The following is a 15592-nucleotide window of genomic DNA, read 5'->3' on the forward strand; positions in this document are numbered from 1 at the left end:
GGCATGTCTCTCCCTCGTAAAATACTCTCATTCTGGCTGGGAAAGGAGTTTGGAACCGTATGTTATTCTCTCTCAGCACCTTCTTCGCCTCCGCGTATTCCCGGCGCTTCCTGAGGGTCTCCGGTGCGTAGTCATGATCCACAAAAACTCTCCTCTTCTCTCCTGATAGAGGAGCCCTTTTTTCGCCATACCAGTTTCAGGATTTCTTCTTTAGTTTTGCTGCTGGAGAATTTAACAACTATGGATCTCGGGGGAGAATCGGCCGGTGGTTTCGGTCCCAACACGCGGTGCGCGCGCTCGATCTTGAGATCATCGGTCTGAGGCAGCTCCAGTTTTTCCCTCAGCAAATTTTCCGTGAATGTTATCATCGATGTGGAGTTGTTCTCCGACCCTTCCTCTATGCCGTGTATGCTTATATTCTCCCGTCTTGATCCGTTAGCTTATCTTCCAGTTTAGCCTGTAGCTTTAGCAGTTCCCTCGTAGCCTCCTCCAGCCCCTGCACTCTTTCCTCTGTCTCTGAAATTCGCATTTCGGCCTCGTCGACTCTACTGTTAGTTACCTTAATGTCCTCTCGTATTTCTCAGAGAGTGTCTGCATTTTCTTGCCGAAACTCTCTCAGCTCTTGCAGTATCATTTGCAGGCTAGCCATGTCCGCATTCACCTGTAGCTCCCCCGTGTCAGGATGGCTAGCTGTGTCGTCTTTGACCGACTCTTCCTCAGCTGATTGAGTCCTTTCCTTTGCCTGTGGTGCGTTTTTGTTTGTTTGTTTGTTTGTTTGTTTGTTTGTTTGTTTGTTTTTGTTTTGGGCGTATTGTAAACGCCTCTAACTTCTTCTGCTAATGCTTAACAATCTTTCGAATAAATATGGCGTATTTCTTGGTGATCGGGGAGCTCTGATATTATGCTGCCTACCTCACGGCTGCTCAACTGGAAGTCCCAAACAGGGCCTTTTTAATGGAACGGAGAAGGGCCTGAATAGCCAACAAGGCCATTTTAAGAATTTGCACAGTGCATAATTGTGAGGTTTTTTTTTTTTTTTCCCGTATAGTGAATTTTTCATACTTTGGTCCATTCCTAGTTCCAACAAACATGACTCTGATATGAAAATGCTACTGAAGGGCTTGATGAGATGAGTTAGGTGTGTTATATTAGTGCAGCCTGTGAGTTACTCTCGTAGTCTCAAGACCTAATGAAGTCTAAATAAGACCTTGTGACCTGGGATGAGTTAGTTTTTATTTCATTTCCAGAAGAGCAGCTAAATTATTTAAATTTTGTTAAAAGTAAATTTAAAAATAATGCCGATGCCCGTTGCATAAATATTCAGCTGATGCTTATTTTCTCATTTCCTTTATCTTTTTTTTTCATTCATGGATGATACAACATTTGATATGAACATAATATTTAAGTTATTCCACGAAATCGAGTCATACATGAGTTGATAGCTATAAGTCATGTAGGACTCAATTTCGTGGAATAATTGTTTTATTATATCCACATTCACTGGATTTTGAGAAACAGCATTTTTATTTTTATTTTTTGCAAATTCGATAAATTAAAAACTTTATACAAAACGTTTGACAATCATTTCTGCTTAGGCGGACTTCTTAAAAACCTATCGATGGCTGCACAAATTGACTTTTAGTGTGTGTTCTTTTTTTTTTTGTAGAAAGCGCCGTCTTGCTGTCATACCGAGGTATAGAATAGCTTTAGACATTTATTTAATTCTTTTAATTCATTTCAGTGATGTAATTTTCAAACTTCTTTGAGCTTTTGAACCAGTCTAAAAAAAATTCAAAAATTTTAATGCTTAAAGATAAAGAATGTTAACAAACCGGCGAAATGACAGCAGCAATTTGTGAAAATGCTATAATAATAATAATAATAATAATAATAATAATAATAATTCTTGAAAAATAAAGATATGTTCTTACCATCAAATACTTTCATTTCATATTTTGTTGCTTCTTTTGTATTTTTTGGGGTTTTGTTTTCAAGTAGAGTTTTGCAACACGTGCCGCCATTTTGTTTTTCTCTACTCATGGTATATGAGCTGATAGCCTAGTAGCAGAGTAGCCAATCAAAGCACGCGATTTCTCATATCCAGTGAATGTGGATAGAATAATGCATAATATTCTTATCATATCCCAATTAATCCCCAAATTGTAAAGGTGTGTGCATGACTGTATTATCAGTCACTGAGTTAAATTGTAGATACTTGTTCTGTCTTTAAAATACATAGCTATTTAAACCCAACAGTTACAATTGTGTAGTTTAGTTTTACAAATGAACAATGTGATTTTTAGTATAATGTTAGGGGAAAGTGTTTTTTTTTTAACTTCTATTTCAGTAATTCTCAGCATTGCCTTTCCTTTTCCTTAACAAATTTTACTGATTGTAAGTATGAACTTGCTTGAGGCAGCTTCATAGAGCTTTGAAAATGCTGAACATAATGACCCTGTTACAGGCTTCAAGAAAGACTTGCGCAACCAGAATAGCATGCATTAGCTGGGTGTGCTACTGCGTTCCGTGTGTGTGTGTGTGTTTCACACCCAGCTCCTATAAACCCGATACGGAAATGTGTGTGGGAGAACTGGCTGGGTTACCTGCTGTATATTTGAATAAATCAAATGACTGTCTGGTTGACCTAGGTCTACATGATTCAGGATGAAATAGGAATCCTGAATTTTATTTATTTATTTTTTGGTTTAGCTTTGATATGATGATGATGATTCGCTCACACAGTTCTTTGACAAATTTTGTAAGGAACAATATGTATATTTACTAAATTCTTACATTACTGTAGCTACTGATAGCTACACTTTCCTAGTGGCTGTTTGTGAGTAAAAGGAAAAACATTAAATATGTTAGTACTGAAATATATTTGAAGTGTGTAGTGATCCTGGTGCTAATTTGTTGGTGGCTGGTGTATTTTCATTTTCTTGTCGAAGTTTGCAGTTGTCTGCCACTCAGACGTCACAGGGTGACGTAACATTGCTTGTGCAGTTACAATGGCGATTATGGGAGAAAAAAAAAAAGAACAATCTCAAGCATAAGGTGTAATAGTCAGGTTTCACTGTTAGCTCCTAAAAACAAAAAAACAACTCTTTTTTTTCCCACTCACCATTTTCCAGTGACATACAGAGTGTATCACTTATGAAATAAGCAATGTTCAACATCACATTAATGAAATATCCAACACAGAAAAGTGGAGAGAGCAAACTTCAGTGTCAAAGTTCTATAATGCAGTTACACTGAGTTACAGCAGGCACTCGGCTCGTTAGTGATCTACGAGATGAAAAGCACCATGGTGTTGACAGTGGTATTAACATAAAAGCCTTGGAACCATATCTGTTTGAGCAGCATGTACTGATAAAGAGTTGAGAGAGCTGGACAGACTAAAGGACTAAAGCACTGCTGCATCCCTCTCTTTTGGTAGAGATGAAACTAGGGCTAAATTGCACTCACACCAGTGTTGTAGTCGAGTCACTAAACCTCGAGTTCAAGTTCAGTCTCGGGTCCCCGGTGTTCAAGTCCGAGTCATTGAAGAAAATTTCGAGTCGAGTCCGAGAACAAGACTCCATCCGCACCATTTGACGGCGCCTGTTGCTGCCTTTATGTGAAAGCGTCTCTGCTACTGTGTTGGACTAAAGTTACTGCTTGACTGTCCCATTTTAGTTAATAGGCTACAGATAAAAAGCTTGTTCATCACTCAGCAAACCGCGCCCATTATCAGCAGGGCAAATAACATGACAGAGGGTTAACACTAGCTAGTTCATCGCTCAACAGAGCAATGAACATAGCGTATCACTTCCTTCTCTGGGTGTGGTCTTGCCAAATGACGATTGAAGTTTGAGGTTGTCTCCGTCGTCTCCTCGATAGTTCTTCTACATATGGAACACATAGCAGTGCATTGTTTCCCACTGCCCAAGAAGTCTGTATAAGCAAAGCGGATAATCCTAGGGGCTTCTCTCCGGGCATTTTAGCGCCATTAATGCTAGTTTGTTCCTGAACATGACGTATGAACAGGTGAATGGGCGTTCTTTTGCACAAGATTGGTATAAAATTAAATTTAGAGATGCATATTTTATGCCAAATTATGATGGCATTTTACAAAATATAAAGAAAAAAATCAGAGTCCTCGTCTCCAATTTACAAGTCCGAATGCAGTTAATGTACGAGTCCGAGTCATCAGTGCTCAAGTCAAGTCAAGTCAAGTTTATTTGTATAGCGCTTTTAACAATAAACATTGTCGCAAAGCAGCTTTACAGAATTTGAACGACTTAAAACATGAGCTAATTTTATCCTTAATCTATCCCTAATGAGCAAGCCTGCGGCGACGGTGGCGAGGAAAAACTCCCTCAGACGACATGAGGAAGAAACCTCGAGAGGAACCAGACTCAAAAGGAAACCCATCCTCATTTGGGCAACAACAGACAGCATGACTATAACATTAACAGTTTTAACATGAAGACAGTTTCGTTGATGTTCTAACTCTTCATTGATGGAAACTCCATCAATGTCCAGAGCGTCCTCCAGGTGTAACTTTCAACTGTCCTCATGGGGCCGTCCTCCACAGGAGCGATGCGATAAGACTCCAACCAGACACAGGGCACCAGGATGGATCAAGCAGGTCCGAGGGGCAGAAGAGGTCAGCATCTCGATCCCGGGGGGGACGGACACAGGTTGTTAGGGATGCCCTAAAAATGACACAAGTATTAAGTCTGTGTGGTAGGCTCGCAGAGACGAGAGTCTTGACATCAGGCATAATACACAACAGTCCAAGTCAAGTCATGAGTCCTTAAAATTAGGGCACGAGTCAGACTCGAGCACTACAAGCCTGGCTGGCACCACTATCAGCAGGTAGTTGAACCGCATTGTACGAAACCATTAATCAAAGTGAAAATAGACTAACGTCTATAAGAGGTTGGAGCCTATGTTGACCAAAACTCTAAAAGGTTACTTCAGGATTTTTTTTCTTATTATTATTTAATGGTTATAAGTTTGCTTAAAAATTGTTTTGTGTTGGTCATTGTCTTTTGTCTGTTATAATGCTGCAGAAAATATGTGATACTTACTTAGTGGTACTTGTACTCCTTGTTTTAAAATGACTTGTCTTTAGCCCCCCAGGATCGCCACCCAATATGGGCTACTTCCCAGCAAGTACACACACACCTGGCTCTATCCTTTCCAGCCCACATCCAGCACTGATCAGAATGCAGGGCCACACCTCCACTCATACCTACACCACCGGGGTAAAGGAAATCCTCAGCATGGTGCAGGCTTATCAGGTGGGTGGAACAGTGCACATCAGTCAGGAGCTTATACCTACACACTGGTTTACTCCCTCATTCTTACAGGGGTTACATTTAGGGCTGTGCTCACAGCTCGCGATACTCGATCATGCACGATTTTCGGCGGTATGATACGATATCGTTTACTCACTTGAAAATCGAAAATCCCATATATGACATATTTCATGCATATCTCCAGGTTCTGTAGCAGGTTGTCATCAGTTTTCACTTGATTTAAAGCATGTTTCATGCCAGAAATCGACGGAAATTCATGCTTGCACCCTGTTCCAACCAAAAACGTTTTTATTTACAAATGGCGCTTCCAGTTACTCAGGGCATGCGCACTAGAAATTAGGCGCTCTGCTTCAATGCGCTCTGCTACAGACGCTGCAAGCCGCTAATTACGTCCCCCATGTCTCCATGGCCTCGTCTCAAGACTCATTGATTGAATAATTTTGGCGCCAAATGTATTCGCGCCCTCTGCTTACAATACATTAAAGACATCGTTTAACTCGATATATCGCGATATATATGGTACGATATCATGAGCAACTGATGGCAAACGAACACAGCCCTAGTTACATTATTATTATTTCCCCTGGCGATGATGAGACACCTTTGTCACGAGTGACTTAAAAGTAGACGGCCTTTCGAGTTCATAAAATCGGTGAAATTTAGTTCCCTCTGAAATTTGGTCCTTGTGATATATGTTTATTTCTGTAATATCTTTAAAAAAAACAACAGGCCATTCTGTAGCTGGGAAGTTATGTAATTTGAGGGGATTCCCGAGCAAATAATGTGCATGAAATTGCTCACTTTGTGCAGTCAAGCAGACAGAGGAAGTCCATGTGCGCATCTACAGGTTTACCTTGGCGGTGCACTGACAGTTCCATCATTCTGTCGCTAAGCGAATAGCTGATCACACCGAGGTGCTCGCTGACCACCGATATTTATTAGCCTGGGAAATCCCATGCTGCTTTGCACAATCGTTCCGATCTGAAAAGACAGCATGGAAACTATGGTCTAAAGGCTCGCCTGAGTTAGGGAGCCAATCAGAGAGTGGGGAGGGGTGGAAAGACGGTGACGCGTACTACTCGACAAACGGAAGCTTGTAGTTTATTTGGGACTGTTTACGGATCACATTTAACATGGCGGCGAGCGATACGAACCAAACTTTCGATCAAGCTTTAGACACTGTTCTGAATAGTTTAGAGCGAAAGTTTGTTTTAAAAAAAGAACAGCGTTTGGCGTTACAGTCTGTTTTTGTTTTGCCTTCTCTTTCTCTTTCCTTCTCTTCTTCGCCTCTTCGTCTTCTTCGTCGCTCTAACTACGTCACCGGGTACAACTGCCATGATTGGCCATGGGCTACGTATACGCCAAATGATAGACATTCGCAACGTCCAATAAACGGCCGTTGACAATCGTAAACCACACCTCCCCTACGAGAAATTCAATAGGCGGATTCCAGACCATATTTCACTTGTGATATGGTCTGGTGTTAACCAGACTAGATATTTATTAGTTTGGTCCTGCGTTTCCTTTCCTTCACAACGTAACATCTTTTCTTCTTGCTTTCCGTTACTGTCGTCGATCTTTTCACGTTTCATTCTCACAGTCACGTCTGCCATTTTTCTCTCCTGTTTCAAATTTGTATCCCACAATGCCTTGCGCGAACAGGGAAAGCTCACCACGTCATGCATGATGTAGTATCTTGAATTGCGTCATGGTGAAGCAGGAAAAAATAGTGGAGAATTTAGGGCCACGTCGCCCTAAATTCATTAATTGTTCTATTTTTAAAAAACTTAATAAAATTAGAAGTCTGTGATTTGAATTCAGTAGCTTTTGGTCCATTAAACAAAAGTATTTGGGTGGCAGGGAAAATTCTTTTCATGACCTACACTTGAAAAATCTGAAAGGCAGTCTAGCTTTAAGATTGAAACTTGAATTGGCAACAACTAAACGGGAAGATTTTTTTTTTAAATAGGGTAATTTCTACATGCTTTGTTGAAAATTGTATTGAATACTAAGCCATAGGGCTCCTGATCAGAATTGCCCTTGAGCAATACCCTATTCAATATGGAACAGTCTTATAAATTTGAAATCATAAGCTCCTGTTGACGTTGAGGGTGAGCTCGTGCTGCTGTCATTCTGCTTTCAATCCCAAAGGTTCAGTGGGAAATGAAAATTTTGTGTGGTTGGGTGATTCTGGGTAGGGCTTGGTTGTAGAAAGTATTTAGGTGTGTCCTATGTCCTGTTGAGCAAAAGCGATTTAAACGTTTCGGTGGATCTGTGGAAAAGTTGTATACTTCTCTTGTGCATTAAGCTGAACAGGTTCATCTAGATTCCCTCATGTTACACAGGGTGTGGTACGTTGGCCTGCAGTAACATGATTCTACTCTTTTATTATCTCTGTTCATCCTCAGGCTTCTCTCATATTTTAGAACAGTGAAAGTTTGATTCTGTTTAAAGTAGTAAGTACTGATCTCAAAACTAAATATAACACATTTGCATACAAATAAGAGGGGCGGCACGGTGGTGTAGCGGTTAGCACTGTCGCCTCACAGTAAGAAGGTTCTGGGTTTGAGTCCAGCGGCCAGCGAGGGCCTTTCTGTGTGGAGTTTGCATGTTCTCCCTGTGGCTGTGTGGGTTTCCCCCAAAGACATGCAGGTCAGGCTAATTGGTGGCTCTAAATTGACCGTAGGTGTGAATGGTTGTCTATGTGATGACCTGGTGACTTGTCCAAGGTGTACCTCACCCATAGTCAGTTGGGATAGGCTCCAGCTCACCTGTGACCCTGCACAGGATAAGTGGTTCTGGATAATGGATGGATGGGACATACAAATAAGCATGAGCTGAGCATAAAAATGCTCTTTAATCAGTTGTAACCACTGTACACACTCGCAAACATATGACATTTGAGTGGCACATTAGTTTACAGTTTGAAATGGGTCGAGGTTCGTTATTTTTAAATTTGCTGATGCGTTTTCACACGCTCTCTGCATATACAGTGCCCTCCATAATTATTGTAAAGATTAGTTTGGACATGTAGAAAGGGCTGAGAGCTGTATTAACACCATAAGGAACATCCAGGTCGATGGGCGGAAAAGAAGGGGTAGGCCACGCAAAACGTGGTGCGAAGTGGTCACAAACGACTTAAAGGTCACTGTATATGTATGACACAATATAACCGAAGCATGTTTCTCATTTAAATTGTCCAGTATTTTTGAGTTGATTGGAGTGTGTCGGAACTTTCAAGCTGTAATCCATGACTTCCTGATTAACGGGGGGAGAATATGAGGTGACACAGAGGCCAAATTCCCTTAGACATCCATCAACATGGAAAACATAAGAGAGAACACAGACCAAATGAGGGAGAAGTGTGTTGACCTTCATAAGTCAGGGAATGGTTCTAAAAAAATTGCCCTCACATACAGTGAGGAGGAGGAGGGTAAGAGAGGCAAAATAATCCCCAAGGATCACTGTTGGTGACTTACAAGAAAAAGTAAAATGTTGGTTTCTAGGTCTCCAAAACCGCCATCAGACACCACCTCCATGCCAACAGATTATTTGGAAGCTATGCAACACTTGAGGCGTTTTTGGAGTAAAAAGAAGGATGGTTATAATGAAAAGAACCCAATCCCAGCTGTACAATATGGTGGAACTTCTGTGATGTTTTGGGCCTGTTTTTCCTCCAAAGGCCCTGGAAACCTTATTACAGTACGTAATAATAATAATAATAATAATAAGTTTAATTTATGTAGCGCCTTTCAAGAAACCCAAGGACGCTTTACAATAATAGACAAATAAATAAATAAAAAATAAAGGCAAAAAAATAATAAATAAATGAATAAATAATAAAAAGTAAAAAGTCCACCAAGTAGGGGTCAGGATGTAATTCCCATTGTGTAGCAGCCACAGTCCCACCGAAAGGCGCATGAAAACGAGTCCCACATCTCCAGCACAGCCACCGCAACGCTGCCAGCCACATCGCCCGAACACCACGCCGTGGATCCACAAAGCGAGCAGAGAAGCTCCGCCACGCAGAGCGCTGGTGTGTCCCAAACCGCCCGCACAGCCGCCGCGACGCCACCGAGCAACATCGCTCGGAACATCACGCCAAGCGTTAAAGCGCAGAGCGCTGGACAACCACGAATGTTAAATGAGCAACGAGCTCACTGCAGTCCACAGCTGGGAGCGCAGGCATCACCCACAGCGAACCAAAGCCTGGAGGGAACCAATGCCCAAAACTGGGTTCGGAGCTACACCACAACCGGCGGATAAAACACTCAAACAAACATCAAACTACACAAACACACAAAGAAAAAAATAAATAAATAAAAATTGAAAAAGAAAGAAAATAAAAATAAAATACAAAAAGCTCTGGTGAGAAGCGGCAGCCAGAATGCGCACGACGTACTCTCAACCGGAAACGGAAACGAAGAAAAAAAAAAAACCTGTGGCATCATGGATTCCGGCGGCACGGTGGTGTAGTGGTTAGCGCTGTCGCCTCACAGCAAGAAGGTCCGGGTTCGAGCCCCGGGGCCGGCGAGGGCCTTTCTGTGTGGAGTTTGCATGTTCTCCCCGTGTCCGCGTGGGTTTCCTCCGGGTGCTCCGGTTTCCCCCACAGTCCAAAGACATGCAGGTTAGGTTAACTGGTGACTCTAAATTGACCGTAGGTGTGAATGTGAGTGTGAATGGTTGTCTGTGTCTATGTGTCAGCCCTGTGATGACCTGGCGACTTGTCCAGGGTGTACCCCGCCTTTCGCCCGTAGTCAGCTGGGATAGGCTCCAGCTTGCCTGCGACCCTGTAGAACAAGATAAAGCGGCTAGAGATAATGAGATGAGATGAGATCATGGATTCCATGAAATAGCAGGACATTTTTAAATCAAAATGTTGCTGCCTCAGCCAGGAAGCTAAAACTGGGTCGTCATTGGATCTTCCAGCAGGACAATGATCTGAAGCATATGTCCAAATCAACACAAAAATGGTTCACTGACCACAAAACCAAGCTTCTGCCCTGGCCATCTCAGTCCCCTGAAGCCCATTGAAAACCTGCGGGGTGAGCTGAAGAGGAGAGCGCACACGACCAGGCTGAGGACCCTGGATGATCTGGAGAGACTGTGTAAAGAGGAATGGTCTCAGATGCCCTGCTCTGTATCTCCCAACCTTATAAATTGTTATAGGAGACTCAGTGCTGTTTTACTGGCAGAGGAAGGTTGTACAAAGTTATTTCTTGATGAGGGATTTGTTTTTCTCAGAGTAAATTTATTTCAATTAAAGGTTGGATTTTTCTCATTTTTTCAGTGTGAGATGAAGCTACTTCACCAAAAAGTGGATCTTTTTTTTCTCACCCTATTTTTTCCCTAATCTTTACAAGGAGTGCCGATAATCATGGAGGGCACTGTATGTGATGCTTGACAGCCTGAACACCTTTGTTTCTGAAAGCTGGTCAATAAAAAAAATGACTTCAGTGATTTCTGCAGTGTGCTCTCTAGGAAGAATGTTAGTTTCCGATCTCTCGGTGGAACTGCAGGATATTGGACATAATAAAAGATGCCAAACATGTTAACTTAAGTGATAGACACAGAAGCGTGAAAAGATTTCAAAAACACAGCAATACATGTCCTTTAAGCCAATCAATATTAACACAAACACTCAAAAGCATAAAAGTGGCAGTTTTTGGAATTTTATACATATGTACCTGGGGCAGCACAGTGGTGTAGTGGTTAGCGCTGTCGCCTCACAGCAAGAAGGTTCTGGGTTCGAGCCCAGTGGCCGGTGAGGGCCTTTCTGTGTGGAGTTTGCATGTTCTCCCCATGTCTGCGTGGGTTTCCTCCGGGTGCTCCGGTTTCCCCCACAGTCCAAAGACATGCAGGTTAGGTTAACTGGTGGCTCTGAATTGACCGTAGGTGTGAATGGTTGTTTGTTTCTATGTGTCAGCCCTGTGATAACCTGGTGACTTGTCCATGGTGTACCCCGCCTCTCACTCATACCCTGCATTCATGTGCTCTGGGAAGATGATATTTTCCAGTTGGGAAGTGGTATTTACCAGTGTGTTGTGTTCACATGCTTTTGTTGTGGTTGACAAATTAAAGATGGTGGACCAGATTCAAGTTAGCAATAGTTAGTTAGCTATCGTTAGCAATAGCGTCTGCTCTGGATAGGTAAAAACAAACCATAACAACGCATTTTTAAAGGAAACGGATTTCTAATGTATTATATTACACTTGTTAATGACGCAACATTGCATAGACACCAAAAACTACCCACTAGTACTAGTAAAAAAAAAACTTTAGTAGCGTACAATGCTTAGCATTCAAGTGTCTTGTACCGCTCGCCGCCATGTTGAAAAGGTTAAAGTTCATCTCATCTCGGCAACTCGTGTATCAAAATTTTCTACGAGTTGCCCAGTGGAAAATACCACAAGAGGGGGCGTTCATGTGTGTTTTCCATGTCGGCGTTTGGTATTTACCATAATTCCCATAGCACATGAATGCAGCAATAGTCAGCTGGGATAGGCTGCAGCTTGCCTGCAACCCTGTAGGACAGGATAAGCAGCTACAGATAATGGATGGATGGATGGATGGATGTACCTGTAATCCAGAAGACTTTTAATTCTTTCATTCATTTCTTAATTAATCATGTCATCTCAGAGAGGTTTTCCTTGACAGTTTCACCTCTGGCTTGCTCACTGTCTGTTGTTAAAAGAAGTTTCAGATCAATAACCCAGAGCCATAAAGGCTGCCCAAATAAAATTGAATAGAATTACATTAATATCTAAATTTTATTTTTCATGTGTTTGAAACCAGTGTTGTAGTCGAGTCACTAAACCTCGAGTCCAAGTCCAGTCTCAAGTCCTCAGTGTTCAAGTCCGAGTCATTAAAGAAACTTTCGAGTCGAGTCCGAGAACAAGACTCCATCCGCACGATTTGACGGCGGCTGTTGCTGCCTTTATGTGAAAGCGTCTCTGCTACTGTGTTGGACTAACGTTACTGCTCGACTGCCCCATTTTAGTTCATAGGCTACAGATAAAAAGCTTGTTCATCGCTCAGCAAGCCCTGCCCACTATCAACAGGGCAAATAACATGACAGAGGGTTAACACTAGCTAGTTCATCGCTCAGCAAGCAAGTCCCGCTATCAACAGAGCAATGAACATAGCATATCACTTACTCCTCTGGGTGGAGTCTTGCCAAATGACGATTGAAGTTCGAGGTTGTCCCCGTCGTCTCCTCGATAGTTCTTCTACATATGGAACACGTAGCAGTGCATTTTTTCCCACTGCACGAGAAGTCTGTATAAGCAAAGCGGACAATCCTAGGGGCTTCTCTCCAGACATTTTAGCGCCATTAACGTTAGTTTGTTCCTGAACATGACGTATGAACAGGTGAATGTGCATTCTCTTGCATGAAATTAGTATAAAAATTAATGTAGATATAAATATCTTATGCCAAATTATTATGGCACGTTACAAAAAATCCAAGTCCTCGTCTCCAGTTTACGAGTCCGAATGCAGTTAATGCATGAGTCTGAGCCCAAGTCAAGCGACGAGTCCTTAAAATCAGGGCACAAGTCGGACTTGAGTACTACAAGCCTGTTTGAAACTGAAAATTGTATAGCTACAGCCGAATGTGAAATACTGTACCTTTTTTGTGACAGATTGTATAGTTTGAATAGTTTTGCAGGAGGACCTTCAGAGCATGCATTTCACCTGGAAGTAGGAAAAGTGGGATACAGCGGGACTGAACATGAATTTAGAATATATCTGGTTCAGTAGTCACGTTTAAAAGGAAGGTTATTCAGTGACGGTTACGTGGCGTGCCGAATTTTCGAGAATACATGCTTTTGTAATGCGCATGTAAAGAACTCTTATTAGTTTAATGAGACTTTCAGTGTCATTCTACAGAACGGTGCTGAGGTTAAAGTAGCTGTGCAAGTTATAAATAGTAATATTTCTTTCTTTCTCCCTCACAGCCCAGCAACAGTGAAGCCTTGGTTACTCTGCCCCCCCTGCTCTCAGCCAAACAACCTATTGCAGATCAGAGCCTCGGAGGAGGAGCCTATCTGGACTTGCAGTTGATATAAACCGTCCCACTCATGAAGCCACGTCCCTTTATTGTAAAAGTTTGGCCCTCAGAAACATAGCATGTTTTTTCTCCTTCTAACTATTTATATGAAATTATAAAAAGAATATATTTGAATTTTTTTGTATATATTGCACAATTTTACTGCATTAGTATATAAATTCTGCTTGTAGATAAGTAGTATTTCTGTCAGGAGATGTTTGTGCCATTGTGTGTGTGTACACATGTTGGAAAGAATAATTGCTCAGGAAAAAAAAACAGAATGAGCTTTTTTTTGCCTTCTGCATTGAATCAAACGTTCTATTATTAATTTTTCAGGCAAATTGGTAGAAAAAAATGCATATCTTTCTGTAGAGGTCTCTAGGAGTGAGTGTGCGTGCGTATGTGTGTGTGTGGTCTTTACAGTCTTCACACATGCTGACGTGAATGTTTGCCTGCATGTAATGTACGGGTGTTTATGCTTTTAATCCCAGCCGATGTGACTCTACAGTTAGTATGTGGCAGTGCATAGGCAGTGCATATAGACATCCTCAAGCTTGACTCTGCTTTTTTTTTTTTTTTTGAAGCTTCGACAATGAAGTTCAAAGAGCTATGTAACACGAAATGTTTACAAAGGTATGCCATATTCTTACACGTGGCAGATTGCAGTAGGTTTGGAGCACAGGTGTCGTTGCTCACAGAAGTTTGCTTTAACCATTTCGCCAAAAAAACGTTCAGGGTCAGAAACAGGAACAAGTACTTACTCAATGTGTGTGCGTGCGCGCGCTCGTATAGCTGTTGTGCCTCATCATTTATATACATGTGTCATCCTCAACCATTTGATGGAAAAACACTTGTACCATTTAGTTTTAATTGCTGTAAATCTACTGACATTTTTATGTGAGCGTGTGTGCGCGTGTGTGTGTGTGTGAGAGAGTGAGTGGGTGCAATAATCAGTGTGTGTACTTACTGTGCTCAATGAGTGTTTTGGGCCTTCTGGAACAGACATACACACGTATTTCAAATTATCCAGTTTGTTCGTGTGTGTAATGTGATTTGAATTACAAGCCTGTTTCAACATGCAGGCTTTTATTTTTTTTTAATGGCTATGATGCTCACAGCTTGTACTCACTGCTTTTTTTTTTTTAGTAAAGATTTTTTGAGTATGCCTAGATTTTTATAAAATGTAGGATTAAAATATTTTTCACTACAATGATGTATCGTTTTAGTTCCATGGAATTCCTTCCCAGATGTGCCAACAGGAAGTAGTACAGAAAGCACTACTTAATTATACCAGGAAAATCTCAATTTATGCCATATCAGATGTCAGATATTTGCTTGGCTACAATGTTATGGAGAAAGTGTTATTTTATTTTGGTATTTTATGTTAACTTAAAAAAAATAATAAAGTTAACAACTGTATGGAATTGCATGATTGAATTAATATTTGACTTTGTTTCTTTAACACTCTTGATATGTAATTCATCAAAATGCAATAAGAGCAAACAGTTTTAAATGAGCACTTATTTCCCATCAGATTCCGCATCATTGCAAATCTTGGCCCTTCAATAAAGCTCATAATTGCCATCTAGTGGGCCACAAGAACACTCATGGTTTACTGTATATTTCAAATGTTTGAGATGTGCATTTTAATGTTACTTTAGAGAGCAATTTTCCCAGTGAAACCTCTAAAACTAATATATTTTGAGGTTAAATGAGGTTAAAAAAGATGGTAATCCTGCCTAGTTGTATTTTAACTTTTAAATTTTATAAATGTGCATTTTTTTCCTGCTAAATGCTGTTTTCACGTACAGTTAATATTTGCTGAATTCGTCCCTGGAGACAATCACAGCACTGAGTTACGTCCTGTAACGTCGAACAAGATTAGAAATAATTGTAGAGGACTCTCGGTCCATTTCTTCTCTTTTCAGATGAGACTACAGATCATCATTAGACTTGAGACTGAGGCAGACATTGTAAAATCATTTCCCCCCTGCAGTTATTGACTATGTTTTGGGTTATTGAGGCAAGATTAAAATACTGGATGGAAAATATTCTAGTACAGAATCCATGATGCCATCAGTGTTCATAAGAGCCCCTGAACCACCAGCCCCAAAACATCAACGATCTACTGCCATATTTTACAGCTGATATCAGCTGCTTTTCCTTGTATACCATCTGCTTGCTTGGTTAAGATCAGGAGCTGCATTTTGTTTCTTGGTCTCATTTGAAGGGATCT

The 15592-nt window shown here is 41.2% G+C and overlaps 1 protein-coding gene across 2 annotated transcripts in view; it reads left to right on the forward strand.

The window, feature by feature from the left end:
* Positions 1–14775, forward strand: part of esrp1 (epithelial splicing regulatory protein 1) — a 47261-nt gene extending 32486 nt beyond the window's left edge. For both annotated transcript variants that reach the window (XM_060900140.1, XM_060900141.1), the window contains exons 14-15: positions 5120–5288; positions 13265–14775. In XM_060900140.1, the coding sequence (XP_060756123.1) occupies positions 5120–5288; positions 13265–13375 (280 nt within the window). In that variant the 3' untranslated portion in view covers positions 13376–14775. The remainder of the gene's footprint in view (positions 1–5119; positions 5289–13264) is intronic.
* The last annotated feature ends 817 nt before the right edge of the window (positions 14776–15592 follow it).

This window comes from Neoarius graeffei, chromosome 19 (assembly GCF_027579695.1).
Source record: "Neoarius graeffei isolate fNeoGra1 chromosome 19, fNeoGra1.pri, whole genome shotgun sequence".
NCBI lineage: Eukaryota > Metazoa > Chordata > Actinopteri > Siluriformes > Ariidae > Neoarius > Neoarius graeffei.